At 33.0% G+C, this 22,600-nt stretch overlaps 2 protein-coding genes across 3 annotated transcripts in view; one reads left to right on the top strand and one right to left on the bottom strand.

Annotated features, from left to right (window-relative positions):
• Positions 1–618, bottom strand: part of LOC129234670 (mediator of RNA polymerase II transcription subunit 23-like) — a 125,640-nt gene extending 125,022 nt beyond the window's left edge. The window contains exon 1 of the mRNA XM_054868714.1: positions 310–618. Coding sequence (XP_054724689.1) covers positions 310–372 — 63 coding nt within the window. The 5' untranslated portion in view covers positions 373–618. The remainder of the gene's footprint in view (positions 1–309) is intronic.
• Positions 619–1,310: 692 nt separating this feature from the next.
• On the top strand, positions 1,311–17,795 carry LOC129234669 (translation initiation factor eIF-2B subunit gamma-like). Of its 2 annotated transcripts, none has more exons than XM_054868712.1 (2): positions 1,311–1,432; positions 16,374–17,795. In XM_054868712.1, the coding sequence occupies exon 2, from the start codon at positions 16,374–16,376 to the stop codon at positions 17,697–17,699; it is 1,326 nt and encodes a 441-aa protein (XP_054724687.1). In that variant the 5' UTR covers positions 1,311–1,432; the 3' UTR covers positions 17,700–17,795. The 2 variants fall into 2 exon arrangements, with proteins under 2 accessions (XP_054724687.1, XP_054724686.1); XM_054868711.1 differs by lacking the exon at positions 1,311–1,432 and adding an exon at positions 1,523–1,585.
• Positions 17,796–22,600: the final 4,805 nt, after the last annotated feature.

The raw sequence follows: 22,600 nt of genomic DNA, 5'->3' as shown, positions 1-22,600 counted from the left end.
TCTTTAAGTGGCTGGCAACGTAAAATTTCATTAGGCTATATTATGGCCAAAAAAGATGCATAAATGGCTGTTTAATTTATCTAGTGGTCACTTTTGTAAAGCCCTGGGTCTGAAAAGGTTGAAAGTTTTCTTGGTCAGGAGTGAGTTTCCTATTGCGACAGTTTCCAAGGAGGTGATCCGACAAATTTTGATAGGAAACAGCAACTCGCTCAAATTGTTTCAGTCCCAGATATTTAGTCCCCAATATTTTTAAAGTTTGAAATTAAAAACGACTTGAAAGATTTCTATAGATAATATGAAAATTATTACCAGAACTTCTTCTACAAAGCGTTCAACTTTATTTTCGGCAGATAAAATAGCAGTTTCCATCATGTATTAGAGATTAAAAATAAGAGCAGGAACGAAAAATTATTGTAACATTTCAACTACAGCTCTTATAGCACGTCTTAAACACAATCTTTAGAACGAAATTGTGACACAAGTTTCAATTTTCTTTCATGACATAGCAAACTTATAGCGCCTAAATATTCAAATATTTTCAAGACGGATTTTAACTTTTAAACACAATATGACAAAGTTTACAATAACAACGAAAAAGGTGTTTATTGAGCCAACATGACAACTAAAACAGATTCAGATCAGACTAGCCAATCAGCTTTTAACTTCTTTTCTCTGTTTTTGACCGGCTAAATAACCATCGATCATTTGTTAAAACCGCAAGCACAGTTGTAGTTAAAGAAAATAAGCAAATAAAAGAGAGCGTAAGTATGCAAATGGGCCGTGGTAGCCTGATCGGTAGGGCATTGGACTCGGGGCCGGAGGGGCTCGGGTTCGATCCCCGCTGGTCGAAGACCCACCGTCGTCATTAAAGGGGACTGGGCGACGTTAAATATGTTCGTGGTCTCAATGTCCTCCAAGTGAAACGATACCTCTGGGGGTGCTAGTACCAGGTAGCTATTAGCTCTTGGACTAGTTCTAAATTCTCATTAACTGTCCGATCCGGTGATGGTGCTGCCATCTATCGGTATATAAAATAATGGAGGCAAGGCACTTAGTATGCAGATCCCTCGACATAATACAGTTGTAGTCAGTTGTGACTCTTGAATAGAAATAGAAAGTATGCAAATTTCGAAAATGAATGCGAATTGGCAGTTTTTACTTTGGAACTTAATTTTTAATGAAACTCATGAGCTTTCACATTCGAGTGGGACCATGTTTCATAAAAGAGGAGGAACTTAAAAACTGTATCTCTCATCATATTAGCGCAGTAACGCCAAATGTAATATAACTCGTACAGTCCCCCCCCCCATATATTTTGCTTTGCGTATACACCAAACGAGAACAAAAAAAAATTTTCAATTTTGATGTATTTTTGACAAATTTTTTAATAGAATATTCCAGTGAGGTTGAAAAATTTGCATCAAAACTAATTGTAAGTTTTTTTTTTTTGTTCATTTTGTTACTATGTCTTTCCTGCATAATTTTGTCCTTTTCTCAACGCCACATTTATTCAGGGTGGCGACAGAAACTCAAAAAAGGTTTCCTGATTAGGTTCACCAAATTTCCCTGATTTACGTTTTCAATGGTAATGTTTTCCTTGCTTTGCCCTACTTGAAAAGCATTGCATATTAAATAAAATGCAGTGTTTAAAATGTTTTCAGCTGTTACTTAATTAAAAATACATTTTTAAACAATGCTCTTTTTATTTGTAAAAATAGTGCAGTACATTATCTACTGGAAAATATAGGAAATCTAAAACAGATACTTTACTTCAGTAACCAGTTCACATAAGAATTCTAAGAAATTATTACAAACATTCTTAAAGAAATATCCAATCACAATAAAACTATAAAGCTTATATAGAAATAATTTTGAAATACATTTTCAAGAAGTATAACTACTGCTTCAAGAAAAACAAAAACAATTTACTTACGTACACAAGGTAACTCAATTTCAAATGATTTTTTTATTTGTGGAGAGGGGGGGAGGGAATCGTAGATTACTTTTCCATTAAACAACATTGAAATGCAAAAAACAATCCCACGTCGCGTGATAACTTTTCTCCTCCCTCGCTCTTTCGGCTGCTGACATTAATTTGGCAACCAGAATTTTTTTAAATTTGTATGAAGAGTATGTTGTTCAAATGTCAATGTTGTTTACATTGATTTTCAAAAAGCTTTCGATAAGGTACCGCATGTTGCTCTACTTAGCAAATTAGCTGATATAGGAATAGGAGGGAAAACTTTCATTTGGGTAAAAAATTGGCTGGCCGGAAGGAAACAAAGAGTAGTTGTAAAGGGAAATTATTCTAATTGGAGTGAGGTCTTAAGCGGGGTTCCTCAAGGATCAGTGTTAGGGCCTGTTTTGTTCATTGTCTTTATGAACGATATTCACAAAAATATTTCTGGGAACATGAATTGTTTTGCTGATGATGTCAAAGTTATGGGGACTGTAGAAAATGAAGAACAAGCAAATCAGCTGCAAGAGGATCTAGATCATATTACGGAGTGGGCTGATAAATGGGGTATGGCTGTTAATGTTGGGAAATGTCAAGTGCTACATTTAGGGCATGGAAATAAGTGTACAAGTTATTATTTGCAAGGTTCAGTCATTAGTCAGGCAGACAAAGTTACTGATCTGGGGGTCCTAATAAGTCAGGATTTAAAGTTTAGCCAACAGTGCAGCATTGCTAGCAACAAAGCCAATAAGATGCTTGGGTTTATGAATAGATCTATTTCAAATAAATCTAAAGAAGTTTTGGTCTCCTTATCTTAAGAAAGACATTAATGTATTGGAAAGGGTTCAAAGGCGGGCTACAAGGCTAATAAGTGGACTTTAGCACTTAGATTATGATTCCAGGCTTAGAAGGCTAAAAATGTACAGTCTTGAGCAAAGAAGAGACCGAGGGGACATGATTCAGCTGTTTAAATTTATTAAAACGAAAGATGTTACGGGGCTAAAGTTTAGCACTGAAAACAGGACAAGGGGTCATTGTTTTAAGCTATTTAAATCTCAGGCTAACATGGATATTAGGAAAAATTATTATTTTAGCAGGGTAGTGGAACCTTGGAACAGCTTACCGGAATAGGTGGTAATGAGCAAAGGAGTAGACAGTTTTAAGAGGGCCATTGATCTTCACTGGGGATTGTAAATTGACTAGGACCAGTCTAGCTGGGCCCAGAGCCTGTTGCTGGTTGTCACTTTTGTATTTGTATATACAGTTGAGCCCGCTCAAAAGAATATAACGCTTAACATAATACATTTTCAATGTACCTAATCAATGTAATGTGTGATTTTGATCTCGGATAAAGGAATATACCGCTTTTTAGAATATTTTTCCTTGGCAAGATGATTATTCTATTAAGCGGGGTGAACTATAACTTAAAAAAAGTTTTGTTTGCCTATTTACCCCCCAATTTTTTGTAGTTCCAATTACTCCTTATATGGCTTTAAAATGTATAATTTTATATCTATTTTTCAAATTTTCCTCCGGGAGAGAAACCCGGACCCCCCAAATTTGGGGATATTCTATACCACACCTATAGAAGAGCCCTTTGCCACTCTCATGATACCATTCCCTCTTTTAAGGCCAACTCAAAAGTTTGAAGTACAACTCTAGTAGAACAAGATGCACTTGAAGAGAGTAAACAAAATTATATTTTTTTGGAGTTGAATAAAAAAACGTGAAAAGAACTTTCCCAGATGCGATATCTTTCATCTGTAATAAATTGTCCCCCTTCCCCCCAAAGATATGTGAACATGCATCTGAAAATATTTCGCGCCCCCCAACTAGTCTTTCCACCGCCCTCTTTGGAGGCCCAGCACGGGCCTGCAGAAGACGTGTAGGAAATTAGGGTACTTAATTTTGCAAAGTAAAAAAAAAAAAAAAAAAACAGAAAATGTTTTTCTTCATTTAATCAATTTTCCCTGACTTTTTGTAATTTTTTCAAAATTCCCTGATTAATAAAGTTCCCTGTTATTGAATTTTAGAGTTTCTTGAGGGAAAACCCCCCTTTAGCCGATGGTTTTTAATATTAATTTTGCATGTGACAAAATTGTGATGAGTTTCTCTAACTTGATCAACATTTCTTTTTTGAAAGTGTCTTAAATAACGGAAAAAAATACAAAACAATCAAGAGGGGGGGGGGGGGAGGATTTATATTTTAGCTAAGCAAGAAACAAATCATAAGAAAAACATTGTTCAAACATGATTAAACCTTTTATAGAATTTGAAAGCACTCTATCTTGCCACGAAAAAGTTCACAATTAACATCAAAATTCATTCCACCCTCTCCTTCTTCTCAAGAGTTATCACTTCTTCACATTGGCCATGGGTTACAAGGGTTAGTGGTTTGTTTGTAAGAGTTACAAGCTTTTGAATAAAGGAATATCAATATGCTGCCATTGCGCATTTTTTGATCATGTTGAACTTGGCATTTCAAAGTATAGTTGTAAGATTTTTAAAATGTTAACTTATTTAGATGCTTGCCACAACACTTAAGAAAAAATGTAGCATAACAAAATGAGACCTCAAATTATATTCTTTTGTCTCTAAAAGCTTATTTTATCAGAGGCAATTTAATGAAATTACGTCTGACACTAAATTGCATGAAAACTGGGTTGGCATAGTTTTACCATTTTGGAGAAGAAATAAAAATCCAAGGCATTTTTTATTGTTTCTGCCATTTCTGTGTACATATTTTTCTTTTTAGAAGTGAATTAAAATTAAAACAGTAAATGCTTAGTAAAAACATGAACAGTTTAGTTTTATCTTTATTTAAACTAAAATCAATTTTCAGCAATAGTAATCATTCATTGCAAGCAGGGCTGTGGAGTCGGAGTCGTACTGATTTTGGGGTAAAGGAGTCGGAGTCGTTAAAAACCAGCCGACTCCTACTCTGGGTTTCTCTTTTTCATTCCTTTTCAGACTCTCCTTTCATTTTTTAAAAACTGACTACCAATTGGTTCGATTACATGTATAAAAAGATACTAATGAGAAAATAACTGCCATTATGGCAATCAGCTAGCTTGAGTGCTTACCGAACTTTTTGTAGCCGTCCCCTAGTTTGCTTGCTTTTCAACTTAACTAATAGCAATTGTCAGCAAACAGTTTTGTTGCCTAACATTTTCAAGTAATCACTTTCAAATAAAAATAGAAATATAGTGTTTTGTTCGATCTCAGTTGTAAAATAGTAAAAGAAACATAACAAATTAGTAAATCGAGGCCCGTAGCTATAAGGTTGAAACATTTAAGGGTGATCGGCAAATTCAAAGAAGTTCTGGCGCAAAAGAACGAATCCAAAAGATTCGATGAAATAATCGAACGTTTTTTTCCTTATTAAGACTATTTCTATAAGCTTGGTTCTCACTAAAAAGTATGGAACAAAATTAGTGTAAATGATTTCTTGATTACAACACTCAATAATTGCAGTTAATCTTAAAATCTTCATATTAAGGCTAATTCTAAAGCAGCCAGTAAAATTTAAATTAAAAATTTAGCGAAGAAGAAATATAGGTATAGTAAAAGCTATTCGTACAAATTTGTACACCGCTGCATTTTGTGTAAAATTAGCTCCTGACGTATATGTTTCCTATTTTCGTTGAAATTTTATTGATGAAATATATTTTAAAATATATTCGCCAAAGTTTTCAGATTTAAAGTACTTATATTCCTTATAAACTCTGAAATTAACTTTTGGGGGTCATCTAGCAGATGGGTGTCACCCGGGGCAACCCCCCCCCCCTCTCAAGAACTTGGATTTAGAAAAAAAGCTTTTTTCCTCACAGCTTTCAAAAATTGAAAGCACACGATTTGATCAATATCTATTTGTTAAACATTAAAAGGGGGCAAATTACAAGTAATCCTTTTCAAATTTTTTAAACAGGGATTGTTAAGTCATCTCACTTTTTAATCGAAACTATTGGAAAATTTGATTTTTAAATTGAATTTCTAACGTTGTATGCGTCTTGGGTTTACAATAAAAACAAAATGCAAAATTTTCATAAAAAGGAATTAATATTTTAATCTCTGTTTAGAGGTTTTTCCCCCTTCCCCTGAAGGGAGAGAGGGAGTTGAAAAAATACAATTAAAATAAAATTTTAAAAATCCCGAGTCGGAGTCGGGCATTTCAAAATCCAGGAGTCGGGGTTGGAGTCTGCCATTTTCCTTCCGACTCCGCAGCCCTGATTGCAAGTAAAAACTTGATTTACCATAACACTCTTTAGTTTAGACCCCTCCCCCTCCATTAGTAAGTTTTGTACTTTGGATGGGGGGGGGGGGGAGGCAGCAGGTTTTTACTTCGTGATGATAAAATGTGGAATTGATTTGTTTGACATTTTGCATGCCAATGATTTTAAAAAAATATGGTTCTTAACAAAATTTTAATCTCTATATTTACAGTAAAAGACCGTTACAACGCCGACCTGTATAATGCAATTCTCTATAAACCGCACTACTTTTTAGAAGTAAACAATAGGTTTTGAAGTTTAAAAAATCCCTCTGTTTTGCTTTGCAAACATAAAAATGGTTAGGCAAATTAAATTTTGAAAGATTTTTATCTTTCCATCTTATTTCAAAGCTTTTAAATTGAAAATGAGTACTCATAGTAAACAGAAAATACCAGATGGCTCTTGAAAATGCAGCTGTTATGCAAACTATGAAGCTAGCAGAAGTGCAGGATTTTGATTGTGAAACATATTTGTGTATAACTAATTGTAATATGGGTGCTTTAATACTCATTGCAGATAAAACTCATTCTGAAGTGCTAACATATAGATATATTCTGAATATTAGTTTCAAAATTTGTAAAATGATCTATATAACGCAAAAACCTGTATAACGCAAAAGCTCTGGTCCCAAGGTGTGCGTTATAACGGTCTTCTACTGTATTTCAATGATATTATACTAAAGAATAAATGAAAAATTTTGGTCAAAACAATTGTTCTGATGACTTAACAATATTTAAAAAATAATAATAATTACAATAACATTTACTCATAATGATTACATTATTGTAAAGATTTCCATGTTTAAAAAATATTTTGTCTTCTGTAATTTTATTCATATAGCTAACAATTTTTCAAAAAATACGACTTTTAAGCTCATTCACACGGAAGGAAATAAATGCAGTTCATTTTTTTCTTTTAAACTAAATTTTTTAAACAAGAGATAAAACGTGAATTTACTAATCTAAACCAAAGACAAAACATGAATTTACCAATCAGAATGTTTGTGTCCTCTTAAGAATCTGTAGTAAAATAAAAGTTTTGTATACAATGCAGTTACAAGACAGTAATCTACATTAATGTAATAACATCAGGGTTGCCACGGAAGTTCAAGAATGAAATTCCCTGACATTTCCAGGTGGTTTTGAGAAAAATTCCAGGTTACCGATCTCCACCTTCATTCTGCAACATTAATATATACATCTCAAATTTTGATAAAACTTACCTCATTTTCAAACTTTACAAACAATGGTTACCAAACTTAATTTACTCAAGCTGAAATAATAAAAAATATGCTAAGGGTGGTTCAATTTTTTTTTTCCTCTCAGCTCGAGTCCAAGACACCCCTTATTTTTTTAGACTTACTAATAGTATTGTGCTGTAAAAGTTTTAGCTTCTTACTCAAATTTTAAGAGGGTGCTCAATGACCCCTTAATTTAACATTAGCTCAAGCATAGAAAAAGTCACAAATTTAGAAACATTTAATTTCCCCAACTGTTTTTTTTTATGTAAGTAATTATTTTATTGCAATGAATATGCATATATAACTTGTGTAGATTATAGTATGTAACATTGTTTTTTCAGTTCAATGTATTTTTTTAACCCCCTCCTCATACTTATGAAGTTTGAGGGAGGGGTCGAGCACCCTCTTTCAGTTGGAATAGGAAGTTAAAATTCTTCCAGTATATTACTATCCACAAGTCTAAAAACATTGAGTGGTGTCCTGTTTTCTAGGAGAAACCTTATTTTTAAAGTGTATCTTTGAACTACCCTAATGTACTAACACAAGTAAAGCAAATCACTGTAATAAACAATTAATATAAATGTAGCATATCTAATTTTCAATAGCGAGGAGCCACTGCCTTACATCAAGTGAAAGAACTGCAAAATTAACAATTGTGACATCTGTATCACAAAAATAAAGTTAATTGCTAAAATAATCTGAACTAAAAACTTATGAAACCTAAACTTTTCAGTTATTGCCTTCCACCCCTCCAATCCATTGAACTTAAAGTGCTTTTAGACTTTGACCTGTAAAAAAATCATGTATCTTTTAGCTTCACATATTTCCCCTGTTTGTTGCTCATAAAACAGGGGTGCTCCCCCCCCAAGTTCAATGGCACAATCCCCCCCCCCCCAATATTTCTGAACGCCTTAGCGCTTTTTTTTATTTTTAATCCTCTTTATTTATTTTTTAAAAATTATTATTGTTTTGAAAGAAAAGTGTGCTCGCTCCCCAATAAAATACACACACACACACAGATGATAATAATAAAGTAAAATAATATGAGTAAATAATTTGAATAAAAATAAAGTAAAATAAATAATTAAAAAATCCCCCCCCCCCCCCCGCTCCAAAAAATTTTGATGCCGCAACGTGCGCCATAATCACTCCTGTGGGTACCCTGTCATAAAGTTAAATTTTGAGCATTAATCAGAAACTTCTCTGATGTGCAGATTTTTTTAAATCGGATTACTTTTATTTTGAAAGAAAGAAGCGCATTGGAAGCCTTTAAAGATCACTACCAAAATACTAAAAGATTAGCGATACTTCTGTAAAAAAGAAACTTTCTAAGTTTAAAATTGTCTAATGAACTAAATTTACAGAACAAAATTGTTTAGAACAATACGATTTCATTAATTAATTTAAAGAAATAATATAAAATATGAAAAGATTATTGCAGCTCATTAAAAACTTCAGTTGCACTCGCAGACAAAACAATGTGCTGTGCATCATAACTTCAGGACTGCTGACGTAAACAAAAACAAGCAGCGTTTAAAAAGAACTGCAGGGGGAAGAAGAAAGAGGGGAATGACGAATGGGGAAGGGAATGGCGAATGGGAAGGGAATGGCGGCGAAAAAAACAAGGCTGAAAGTTTTTTTTTTGGCATCATATACAGTGGGCCGCTCTAAGAAGGATTGGAAATATGCAATTTTTCATTTTCCCTGACAATTCCATTTTTTCCCGGTGCGTGAGAACCCTGTAACATGTAGCAAAATTATTTTGAAGTTAAATTAAAAATTATTGACAAATTTTGAAAATTTTAGGAAATTTTTAAATGCATAAAACTTGTCCCCCCCTCCTTTCCCCTTTATTTAAAAATAAAAAAGTTTCTACATCTGAAACTCATGAGATAGCTCTTATCTTGTTATAATGTCCAATGGTGCAATGGTTGTTTGCTACTACGTAGTAATATGTTTATACAAAATATGTAATTCTCAATATACTATACTATAAGATACATAGAGGTTTATTAGAAAGAATAATAAATCACTGCCTGCTAGCCAACTTTGGCAAGTTTTTGACACTTGGAAGTTGTTACCGTAATGTCAAAAAACTTCTTTTCAACATGGTTTTTGACCTTGTACATTAAATTTATTAATTACTTTTAATTAACTTAATTAGTGCAATGTCCAAATTATAGTTAAATACTTTTTCAACATGAGGAAGTCTTGTGTTTGTAAAAAATGTCAATAAATATTGTATATTTGACAAATATCTGAGAATTCGACAGTTTTTGACTTCCCACGTCAAAAACCCAACTCTGCTGCTAGCTCATGAACAGAGGCCGGTAGTATTTCCTAGGTTTAAACCGTGAATTTTTGAAGTTATTTAAGTATAGTGTCAGACGTAAATAATTTTTACGTCCGACATCATGGGCGCCCATAATAAAAAACTGTAAGGGATGTTTTCCCTATGGTTTAGCAGCATCTTTTTTCCAATGGTAACCAATTTCAGTACAGATTAGAGTTATTAAAATGTAACATTTTTAACTAATGGCTGGAAAATAAAGGTTTTTGCAAAGAAAGAAATATTAAAAGCAAGGAAGTTGTAATTTCTATGTGTGTGAGGGGGGAAGGGGGGGAGCTCCCAAAGAAAGCAGTGTGCTGATAAAGAGTGTCCGCCCATTAAGTCTTCAAGCCCCTCACTGCAAAAGAGCGATGACGCAGGCAGTGTGATGACGTCACCGTCGCTTGAACTTAAAATTTTTTTAAAAAAAAAGTACTTATATCGCAAAAATTTTTTCATGCATAATGTTCATGTATGTTATTTATCATATAAAAATGAAATTACAAAACAAATACTTCCCTATTGATAAAGAATGGCTTCTCCAAATTTCCGAACTGCAGAAATTAAATTTTCTCATAGAGAAATTTGGTTTGTTACTGCTAATTTTGGTAAATGTAAGTACTATAGAAACTTATATGGTGCAATTCCATGTCGAATAATTTCAGTTTTTTCAATTATTTTCTTATTTTTTGAGATATTTTATGAAATATTGCCTCTAATTGAAAAAAAAAAAAGAGCTACACTTTGAAATCTGTTGCTGAGGACATATATTCATCGTTATGGTAATTGTTCAGCTGAATAATTTTTAAGTTTGCAGTTTGAATAACATTATCATTTTTTAAGAATTTGTTAAAAATCAGTTTTTTAAAGTCTTTAATTATGTATACTGCAGGGGGGCCAGGAGGGGTCATGGTGCAGACTGCGCCAATGAAATTTTTACAAAGGGTGTTTTAAGGCATATTTTCTCATTTTTAGGGGTACTCTTGCTTTTTTTTGGGGGGGAGGGGGAGGAGTCTTAACAACATTTAAGGGGCAGACACCCCTGTATACTGAACTATTAATCAAGAAAATTATACTTTAATTGCAACCTGTGCTTTGACCTGAGCCGTATTTCGTGTTGATCTTTCTAAGACCAGATTCATAACACCAGTTTATAAAACACAATTGTCTATAAACTGTACAACTTTTCAGAAATAAACAATAAGTTTTTCATTTGAAAGAACCCTAGCTATTCTGCCTTGCTAACATAACAATTCCTTGGCAAATTAAATTTGAAAAAAATTTCATCTTCTCACCTCATTTCCATTATTTTAAATGAAAATTGGTATTCACAGTGAAAAAAGTACCAGATTATTCTTGAAAATGCAGTTCTGTTGTGCCAAACCATGAAGATAGTGAAGTGAAAGTGTAGGATAGTGCACTTACTTTTGATTATGAAAAAGATTTATTAATGAATAATTTATTTTGCATAATCTGAGCTTAAATAATCATTGTAGTTAAAATTTATTTGGATGGTATTCATACATTCTAAATATTTTCTAAATCCGTGAAATGTGTGTGTGATTTAAGGATGTGTGTGAAGGTTAATGTGCCTAAATGAGATGCGATTTCCCATAAGCTTGTAACATTTAGGGAATATTTGACCACATTTTGCGTTTGTTAATGCTTGATTTGAAAGGGACTGAATATAATTTTTCTTTTACTCTTAAAATAAAATTTGTTTAGAACAAATTGCATTTCTGGTTATTATGTAAAAAGATAATACATCATTATCACAGTTAGGTCATTTTTGTCACATTTAGGGTATAGTGAAAACCTAACTGATACATCCCATTCAATCCGCCTAAATGTGACAATGTTGTTTATGCATTTTAATTATCTTACTAATATTATATATGCGAAAGTTTGTCTGTATGGATGTATGGATGTATGGATGGATGTATGGATGTTTGTTACTCTTTCACGCAAAAACTACTGAACGGATTTTGATGAAACTTTACAATAATATAGCTTATGCATCAGAATAACACATAGGGTAGTTTTTGTCCCGTTATGGGGGGCAAAACCCCCCTAGGGGGCAATAAAACACAATTTTTGTATAAATTCTCTAATATTGGGATGAAAAAAATACTTGCACATATTTACATTATATGACCATCGAAAGCTCTGATTTTTCTGCTGAAGATGGCACCTGTTCGAAATTTCTAAGTAGAATAAAAAACGAGTTATGAGCTTTTTAGATCCATGTTCGAAGGCTTTCCTCAACTCAATACAGTATTTAGTGTATCATCTCAACTCCCTGTCGATAGCGACAATTGTTGTATTGTTGATTTTCTTTGCTTTTCGTGATTGTTAAGGCTTTTCTCAAGTCAAATCTTGAAGTAAGATTTTTGCACAAGATTGGCAAATAATACATGATTTGGCTGATGATTTTCCATTTAAACGGAACTTTAATGTAATTAATGGTTTTTATTATTATTTATGCTGATTGAACACTTACTCATTATCCAAACAACCAGCAGATCGCCAAAATTTTTGCAGAAAGATTTCCGTAGCTGATGCATTTGGCAGTTTTTTCAACGTTGTTGTTTTTGAAGCCGAAGACTACGTCATAATGTTTTCTCAGCTTTCACCATGTAAACACAACTAAATTAGGCAAATCCATAAACAGCACAAAAACTTCCATTAGTTTTCCTTTTTGCACAATTTCAAACAATCACCAAATTTTATTACTTATTTTGGTAACATTTCGGATGAAACTGTTTAGCGCCATTTTATGGTGACCAAAAATATCTCAGCATCTGGCGACGATATCTCTGTAACGAAAATTAATAATCATATCGTTTTACAAAGTGAGGAAAGAATGGGAGAGCATCATCGAAGGTACCCCGAAACGACTTTCGCAAATTCGGTAAAATCGCACCAAGAGCCACAATGATTGAAATCTCCCGAAATAACTAAAGCAAGTAATGGGGATTACGAGCGCAGCTACTTTTTTTTAATCACTTCGTACTTCATTAGCCATACAGAAAAGGTTTTAGACTCCATGTTAAAAAAAAGTATCAACAGATTAATCTTTTTAAACATGAGAAGATTAATTTCATGTTTTTTAAATTTGTATATGCTTAAATATAGTGCTTTCGTTTCTAAATCAATACTACTTTGTTCTTTATATTTATTGCTATTTTAGTTTTATGGGTAAGGAAGAAACTCGATTTTTAATCACGTCAAAAAGATGTGTTTTAAATTCTTTCACTTAAAACAGAAAACAAAAGCAAGTAACGATTTTTTCTAATAATTATTACTGATCCAGGCAACGCCGGGTATTTTTGCTAGTCTTTCTATAAGGGGATACATGATCAGCAGATTTTTATACATGTACCTGAGTAGTCATATATAAAATGTTTCTATTGAATGAACAATAAGTAAGAAATATCATTTGATGAATTACCACGGCAACAAAATTGCAATGAAAATGATCTTTATTACTTTTAACAAAAATTGAACTTGATATTTGGTGATCTCTGGAACTGTGTAGTTATTACATGACTTGAACAATTGAGGAGATCGGTTACTTCTTTTATTTTATTTAGTTCCTAAAAAATGTGGTTATATTGTTCGGGCCACTTCCAAGTCTTTGGACCACTCATTGCAATGATACCACTTCCACCTATTCTCCAAAACACTCGTTAGTATCCTTGGGAAGAATGCCCTCTCATACTCTACAATCATATAGCAACCAGCCTGAATTTTATTTTCTGGCTCTGTTGTCAAATTTTCAGTCATGTTAAGTGGGGAATGTGTTTCAGTCATCCTAATAGAAGAAAAATATTCTATGCACACAGAACAATCTCTGTTAAACTGTTAACTGTGTAGCTTGGGGTGAGGTTTATGTGCCTTTAACTCTGTAGCCCGAGCCCCTTGAATAAGGGCAGAAGGCTTTCCCGCAGTATTCTAAGTTTCTTTACCGCGGGTCTCCTAAGATAAATTCTGAAAAAGGAGCAGCCGTGAGCAGATAGGGCGTCAGTTGTCGATCTAGCTTATTTCCGCTCACTGGACAGGCGCACGTGTTCGAGACCAATCCGTAAGTTCGTCCTCTCGCTACTCGAAATGGATGTGTATTGTGTACTCAGAAACTTGTAAAACAGAAAAATAACAGCAATATTGCAAAGTGCAATGAATTTTTAGATTGAAATTAGTTACTACAAATGTATGTTCTAGCAAAATATTACCAAGCTGAAAAATGAAATGTTTATTGCAATTATATACCAAGTACAAAAATGTCAAGATTAAAGATCTCGGTATAAAATTGATATAAAAGTTACGCCACAAAAATTACAACTGGCATGCCAATATAAAATCATAATTAGTCTATTCAAATATTAATAACCTGTTGGAGAAACATACTTGCAGTTTAAAAAGAATATCATAAAGTTAATGTATTTTATAAAAGAAAAGTTGGTGTCAATAAACAATACCCGATGGAAAAAATTACACTTAACCCGTAAAATGTTTAGGCCATGTTTCTAATTTTTTGACAGTTGATTCTTATCTACTTTTAGCTTAAAATCCGAAAATGAGCTGAAAATTTCCTCGTCATGGAACAATGTTTTGCAAAACTGAATTTCAAAATTTGCCAGTAAAAATAAAAAAAAGGCAGAAATTGCAATTTTACAAGAGATTTAAAATAGTAAAAAATTAACTACCATTGTGCTAAAAGAAACCCACAAATTTCAAAGACTTGCTGACATCTATTTTGGTGTTATAAGCCTGTTTTTCATTGCAAAAAAAGGTGTAATCTTATTGATATCAGGACCTTTTTTTTCACTAATTAGATTATTTTTTACAAAGTGTTCCAACACGAACCTTTATTCTTCACCAACTCTTAGAATGAAGTATGTAAGATTTTTTTGAGCCATAAGTAATTGCTTATTATCTGCACTTGACCAAAGTTGACGTTGCTCTGATTTTTTAGATTGCCATGATGGACGAGAATAAGCTAACTCGTTAAATCGATGGATTTTACTTTTAAACGGGTGATGAGGGGGGAGGGGGTGCAAAAACACTTGCTTTTTAAAGGAAAAACACTATACATAGATAATTTTAAACAGCAAAACTTCATCGAAATACAAAATTTCCAAATTACTCATCCCCATCATTTAGGATTGATAAGAAACAAAAAAAGATAACGTTATATGCTGTAAATAATATTTATGATAAGAGTACTCGTGGATATCCGTCATAAAATCTTTAGTTTACCGCATCCTCATCACCATTTCTTTTTTTATGAATGTGCCTTGAATCTATTCTAGAAAATCCGCAGTCATAATGTAACGGGTGCAAATTTATGGATCATTTTCCACTTGTAGAAACAAACTCAATGAGTAGGAGCCTATCGCAATTCGTGATTGCGAAAAGCATAATTTGAACTGAAGACATCAAAATTCAAATGAATGCTGGGCAGGAAGACTTTTATTATTTATTGCAGGAAATAAGCTTATAGCTTACATTGGGTATTGTTACATCCAACGCTCACCTCTTCCTAAGCCAAAAGTTTAATTTTTTCCAATCCTGGAACAGAACAAACATTCCATTGATTAAATTTTTTTATTTTTGTTAGTAAGCACACCACTAATACATTAAATTTACAACTTTTTTCTAAATACAGAAATTTATCTAATTAAAAAAATTATTTACCCAGATAATGCAAAACAATAAAAAATCTACAGAGAATTGATTTTTTTGTGACAAATTCTCTATGTGGTTTAAAACTTCAATTATTTTTTGTTTCTTCTTTTTCACATGTTATTAAATAAATAATTGAACTAAAGGCATCAACACATAAACTTACCTTCTGTAAATTGGTCAAATAAAAGCTCAGCAATTCAACATTTAAGGTATTCAATTTGTCCCTAAAGGTTTGATGGTGTAACGATGCCAGAATGTGACGTATTTTCGAGCATCTAATTACCACAGATTGTCTTTCCGCCCCTTTCAAATTCTTGTAGGTGAAACAATGTTCAATGGCTATTTGACTTCAAAGGATAAGAATGGAAATCGCTTTTTGGAGCATACTCGTCGCAGTTAGAGAATGTTGAGCGGCAGTAGCTGGAAAATGGATGATGCTAAGTGCTATGGGAAATGACGAAATGGGGCTGACGAGAACGCTTTAAATGTGCGTTTTTGCGTGCGTGTGAAAGTTTCCAATTTTGTTCCCGAAATGCATATGTTTCATTACATTGTACTTAAGCACAATTCTTATTCTAAGTTTTTTTTGTCAAAGAGCAATGTTGCATATTGGGTCATCACATCACATTTAGGGGCATTGACCTTAATGCCAATAGCTATGCACTGCAAAACCTCTGGCCTTAAAGGGTGCTTTGTGACTATCTTCTACTGTACTGACAAAAATGATTATAAAAGATGTATGAATGATATTATAATAAAAAGGGGGGGGGAGACCTCCTAAATTCCTAGCCCTCTGCAATAGTTTAGATATACTGGAAAAAATGTACCCTTATCTTAAATTAATTTATAAATCAATTCATTTTGAAAGTTTATTTTTTGTATTTTCAGATGGAGTTTCAAGCTGTTGTAATGGCCGCTGGGACTGGTTCTCGAATGCGCGAGTTGACGTCAAGCATACCCAAATGTCTTTTACCTATTGGCAATGTGCCACTCATTCTTTGCTCTTTGAATCTTCTTAAGAAGGCTGGATTTACAGAAGCAATTATTCTAGTTCGTGAAAATGAGAAGAATAAAATTCAAAATGCTATTGAAAATAAAATTGATATGAAGTTAGATATTGTAGCTGTGCCTAAAAATGAGGATTGGGGCACTGCTGATAGTTTGAGATATGTAAAGAGTAAAATAAAATCAGATGTATTGGTATTAAGTTGTGACATAGTGTCAGATTTTGATTTAAAGGATATGCTATTTTCCCATCGTAGCAAGCATTCTTCTTTGACTATGTTGCTTGTACCATTTCCAAATTCTCTGAGAGAAATTGAGATGCCTGGCTATAAAAAGAAATGTAAATTTGAACGAGACATTATAGGTTTGGACTCCACTGATAGATTAATTTTCATCAACTCTGAAGCTGATTTTGAGGATGGAGTTCCACTCAAACTGGCCCTGATGAAGAAAAATCCTTTAATTAACATATTTAGTAATTTAATGGATGCTCATGTATACATAATTAAGAGAGATTTAGTTCAGTTTATAGTTTCCAATGAACATATTTCAACTTTGAAAGGGGAATTTTTACCTGTTGCTGTTAAACAGCAGTTTACGTCAAAAAAGCGGTCTCAGGGCATTGAGACTAATGATGGTCCATTAGGAAAGACAATTTTAAACAAAGAATTTATTGACTTGGACAAGCTAGCTTTGGAATTATCTTCCTGGAGAGACCCATCTAATTATTCAAAGTCATGCATGGAGACAGAAGAAAGATGCTTTGCATACATAGATAAAGTAACATTTTGTTATCGAATTAATACGCTTGTAGCTTATGCCAACATTAACAGAAAATTAATGAAATACTTCACGTCAATTACAGGGACACAGCCTAAATCTCATCAATATCAAAAGTCTCAGGTAGATGCAAACAGTATTTTAGGGGAAAATTGCGAGCTTCTAGTTAAATCTTCAGTAAAACAATCAGTAGTTGGTAATAATGCTAAACTAAGTGAAAAAGCAAAGATACATAACACCATAGTGATGGAAAGCGTACAGATTGGCAAAGATTGTGTAGTTCAAAATAGTATTATTTGTAACCATGCTGTCATAGAAGATGCCTGCAGTTTAAAAAATTGTATTATAGGACCTGAACAAATTGTGAAAACATCTTCAAAACTTAACAGCGAAATTTTACAATGCTCAGATCAACTGATGGAAATTTAACTTGCATGTTTATTTTTGTTGCAAAAAAAAACATTGCTTCAAATTTTTTATTTTACTGTTTTTGATGATTTTGTCTGATTTAAAATGAAATAAATATCTTAAACATCAAATGTGCTTTAAAATATGAACCAACAATTTATTACAGCTGGGCAGGATTTCCGCTATGGTCGCATTTCTCGCAAAATGCGAAAATACTATCCAAATTGCAAAAATGGAACAAAGCATTTTTGCCCCAATATAACAAGAAAAAGAAGGGGGGGGGGGAAGGTGTACAATCAGAGAGAGGAAGTGATATTGAACTTAATCCTATGTTTAACATGTATAAACTGTTATTAAGTTGAACAATATTTCGTCTCCCCCCAATAAATGCATTATTGGGTTTTTTCAGAAAAAAAAAAGTTTGCTCCCTCAATATTAAGAACAATTCTGAATTTTTCATTTCAAATTTTTAAAAGATATTACCTATTGTGCATTTATTTCTTCAAAGATGTCAAGTCTAAATTTTAGCATTTTGCTAAAGACTTTTCCCCAGCTTTAGCTTTTTTGCTAAAGAATTTTTAAACTCTGCTTAAACGCTGCAGCTGGGTATGACATAACCATTTATTATTTCAGTGTTTCACTTAGTAAAAGTTTGAAAAGAGAGCTTTCCTGTCATTGGTGTCACCTTCCAACCTCCTTTCAAAGATGACTTCAGCTTTTGGTTTAGGGGGTAGGGGCTACATTAGGCAAATAAATGAAAAATTTAATTAGACCCTCGTTTTATGTGAGGGTTACATTCCAGGAAAAGGCTGCATAAATCAAAATCGAGTAACTTATAACTTAATAGTGGTGTTAACCCTTTCCTCCCGGCATGAGTTGTTCATTTAAACCTTTTACAATAATGTGTTTGAACACCTCAGGGAAAATAAAGAAAAATGGCCCACTGTTTCAAAGCATAATAAAAAATTTAAAATTTCACAAAAATTCCCATTTTTTATGTTGAAAAGCTGGAGATTACAATTGAAGAATAAAAAAAAGCCACTTTTGTAATGCTGCCATCCATGAGCATTAAAGAAAACAAAATAATACCTCTGTCTGGGGCAATTTTTATGGTTTTAAGGAGAATAAATTTCATTAAATTTTTAACAGCTGTCCATGTTTGTGACCACCGTAGCTGAAAGGGTTAAAATAGGGGTTAGGTTCTATAGATTAAAAAAAAAAATAAAGAAGACTTAATGCATAATAATTTTAATAGTCCAGTCATGAGTGCTCAAAACAGGGGTGTAGCGTGCATGGAATATGCAATAATTTTTTACTTCAGAATATTGTTAGGAGTAGTTAGTAAGTTTACATACTAAAAGTTCCCGACCCTAGGGGGTGAGCTAAAGGTGGGAGGGATGGGGGAAGAAAATTTTGGGTTTTTCGAGAAAATGTCGTAAACGGTGGAAAAATGCGTTTAAAATAAAAATTCAAGCTAAATAAATATACGACGAAAATTGTTTCTACACATGTGTCAAATTTCCAACAATTTGAACACGTTATGAAAAATCAATGATTTTAGAAAAAATTCTCTCTTTTTGTCAAACATTTGCTCCTAGTGCTTCCCAGGAGCAGTACTCATGAAAATTGTCAATGAAAGTTGTAGAGCTTTAAATTTCCTTCAATTTGATATGCCATTTTGTTAAATTTTTTTTCAACCAATGAAAAGTTACTGAATTTCAAACACGCACGTTCATGGCAAAAAATGGAACACTTGCCATTCACAAATTTAAACTGACTCGAAAGGATCGCGTACTTCCTCTTTCTTCAATGAATTCGACAATCCTGATGGACAATAAAGAAGTATTTGTGGATTATTACAACTCAAATGATGTTTAAGGGTTGGAGGGGGGATGTCGTGAAATTGTGACTAGGGTGAGGGAAAGAGTAAGAAGTGTGACATCAAGCATTTTTTAATACGAATATGTTTATAAAAAGCACTTGTGACAAATGGGGAGGGGGTCAAAATGTTGAGAAAAAGTGTAACATCATTTATGAATAGTCCCTGACCAAGAAATCAAATGAAGATTTGCAGAACTACGTTTATGCAGTATGAATTAGCTCCATACCCATTGCATTATTTAACGAAAGTGAACTGAGGAAGTGCAGAAAGCCAGCATTTCCTCGGTAAGAAATTTCTTAGAAGTAATAAATAAGTAAATATATTGAAAGTTCCTGACACTGGGGGGGGGGGGGAGTTAAAGGTGAGAAGGGGGAGCCAAATTTTATGGTTTTCGATTATATCTCGGAAACGGCAGTAAAAATGTGTTCCGAATAAAAGTAAAAGTTAACTAAATTTATTGTGAAATTGTTTTCATACATATATGTCACATTTTCAGTGTTATTTTAGGTACGCGTTCTTGAAAACAAATACTTTTCGGAAAAAAAAAGCATTATCTCGTTCTAATTGTCTCCAGAGTGTTTGTGCCAAGCAGGTGCTCAAGAGATCTTGTGCAGCAATCATTTGACAAGGAACCTGAGAGTTTTCTGTATCTTGAAAATCCATCGGCTGAACACTTGAACTGCAGACTCAAACCTGATACCAAAGAAATACGAAGCCTATGCCCAATCACATCGACACCCAGCTGACAAGCAATCAAAAACTATGAAGTTTCTAGCATGTACTCAAATTCGTTACTCTTATTGAAATGAATATGTGACACTATAGCAGAATAATGAAAATTTAAATAATAGAACTAGAAGACCAGACAGACGTTGTTCTGTTCAAACTTTGTAAATTGAAAAGTCAAAAACTTGCAATAAATTATCAAGTGTTTCAACCGTTCTGTTGAAAAAAATAGTAAAAAGGAATGTCTTAAGTTGCTTAATGTCAAAATACGTATATTTATTACAACTTGATTTATCTAATGCCCACTGAGCAGTTGTTTTATTAACTACTTTTTTCCCCGTACTTGATGGGTTGTTCCTTCAGCCATACTCAAAGGATAAAAAACGTCCTCAGATTTTAAGTGTAAAAAACTAACTACCCATCTAGAGCAAACGAGAAATCCCGCTGCAACATCCCTCATATGAAAAAGAACAAAACAATCGAAAGCATATCGTTTAGAAAAATGATAAAGGTAAAAACAGTTCTTTGAATAAGCGAAAATCATACATCCCTCCCTCCCCCCGATGTAAAATAAACACATTCTTCAACTAAAATGACTAAAAACTCTTTAAAAACAAAAAACAATTCTTTGTAATTTGAAATATTTCGCCAAATAAACAAAAAATACAATAAATTACACTAACAGTAGCTTTAAAATGTAAATACATGATCACGCAACTCTATTGTTTATAGCCTAACTCGCCAAACCACCACGTTACTGTAATCCAGCCGATCAGTGAGCGAAGCGAACTCCGACCAATTAGTGGTCCGATCTATTGAACAAAAACTTTTTAAACTTCATATATATTGCCTAATTTGTTCTTTCCAGCAAGATCTTCCACTGCACTGATCTTTTGTGTGCAGAACGACCCTGATGTAATCTATCTGGATGAAAATAAAATTTGTTTCGTCTTTAAATTCCATCATATTTTCGTTTAATAATGTACAGATTGGTTAGATAATCCTTAAAGTATTCTTGACATTGGTGCCAAAACTCAGATGGATTTCAGCCGAGAAGCAAATGTTTCTAGGTACGGTACTTTCTGATCATTTGTTTAGGAAAACCTAATGCACCGATCTGGTCACATGTTTCAATTATGACGACAGAACACACGTTTTGCATGAACCTTCCAGTACTTAACTTTAAAATGTATCACCGGACCTAAAATGGTTGCTTTCAAGAGAGAAATGAAGGCTTCACTCTTTCTCTCTAATTTTATCTATTCCCAATCGATATTAGGAAATTTCATTACAAAAAGCAGAGCTGGCTTTCTTATTGTCCTTTGGCAACGGGTTAAATATTTATTTCTGTTCTCGCTCAACAATAGGTTAAAATAAATATAAATCATTTGGGAGACATAACAATCGAATGTTTAAATTAATTAATAAATAAAAACTTTTCCGATTCGATCCATCGTGCTTCGAAACCATGCTCGCCACAACTTAATTACACACGAAAAATTTGATCAAAATCGGTCCAGCCATTTAAAAGCCTTATGGTGACAAACGTCCGCACAGAAGATTTTTATGTATTAAGATTAAGGTAAATGTAGTGACCGGCAGCACCTTTTTGTAATTAGTTTTTATTACACTATTATTAATCATATTTTGAAAGTGTTTGTATGGAATATGGACCTACAGTAATTAAAAAATGAAAATATCATCTTTAAGGTGACATCTTGGTTCTATTCTGAGACGGAAGGGTCATGTTAACAGCAGTGGAATAATGGATAACAGTAGTGGATTTAAAAATAATCATTTTTATGCTAGTGCTTAAAATGACCATCAAAGCTCAAAAAGTTGTAGATTGGGTTTAGATTTTTAATAATTTTTATAGAATATACCCAGCTGCTCTAAGAAATTTCAAAATGCTCCTCAAATTGTTTCTCCAAGGTTAGCCACACTGATAATGTCATTTTGTAATTATGGTGTCAAATGATTCAAATTGTATTAAGTGTTTAATTATATGGAAGTTTTATAGCATTAGATGTTACATTTTAAGTTTTAATTTCACCTGATTTGTTGGTTATGGGAAATTGAAAGTGGTAATGGAATTGATATATCTGTTAAAATCTTAAATAAATGCAAGATTATTTTATTTATTCATTTGTTAGCATTTCTACTAGTAAAAAAAAACGAAAAACATTTATCTATTAATATTTAAAAGCCGGTATAGTTTCAATATAATTTCGCGTAGAGTAAAAAAAATATATATATTCAAATTTTAAGTCTCGCAATTTTTCCTCTTTTTTGACTTCAGGCGCTGTTTTTATCT

Source organism: Uloborus diversus, chromosome 1 (genome assembly GCF_026930045.1).
Source record: "Uloborus diversus isolate 005 chromosome 1, Udiv.v.3.1, whole genome shotgun sequence".
In the NCBI taxonomy this organism is placed as follows: Eukaryota; Metazoa; Arthropoda; class Arachnida; order Araneae; family Uloboridae; genus Uloborus; species Uloborus diversus.
The sequence above is the reverse complement of the archived record's forward strand: the minus strand, read 5'-3'. Positions and strand labels throughout refer to the sequence as shown.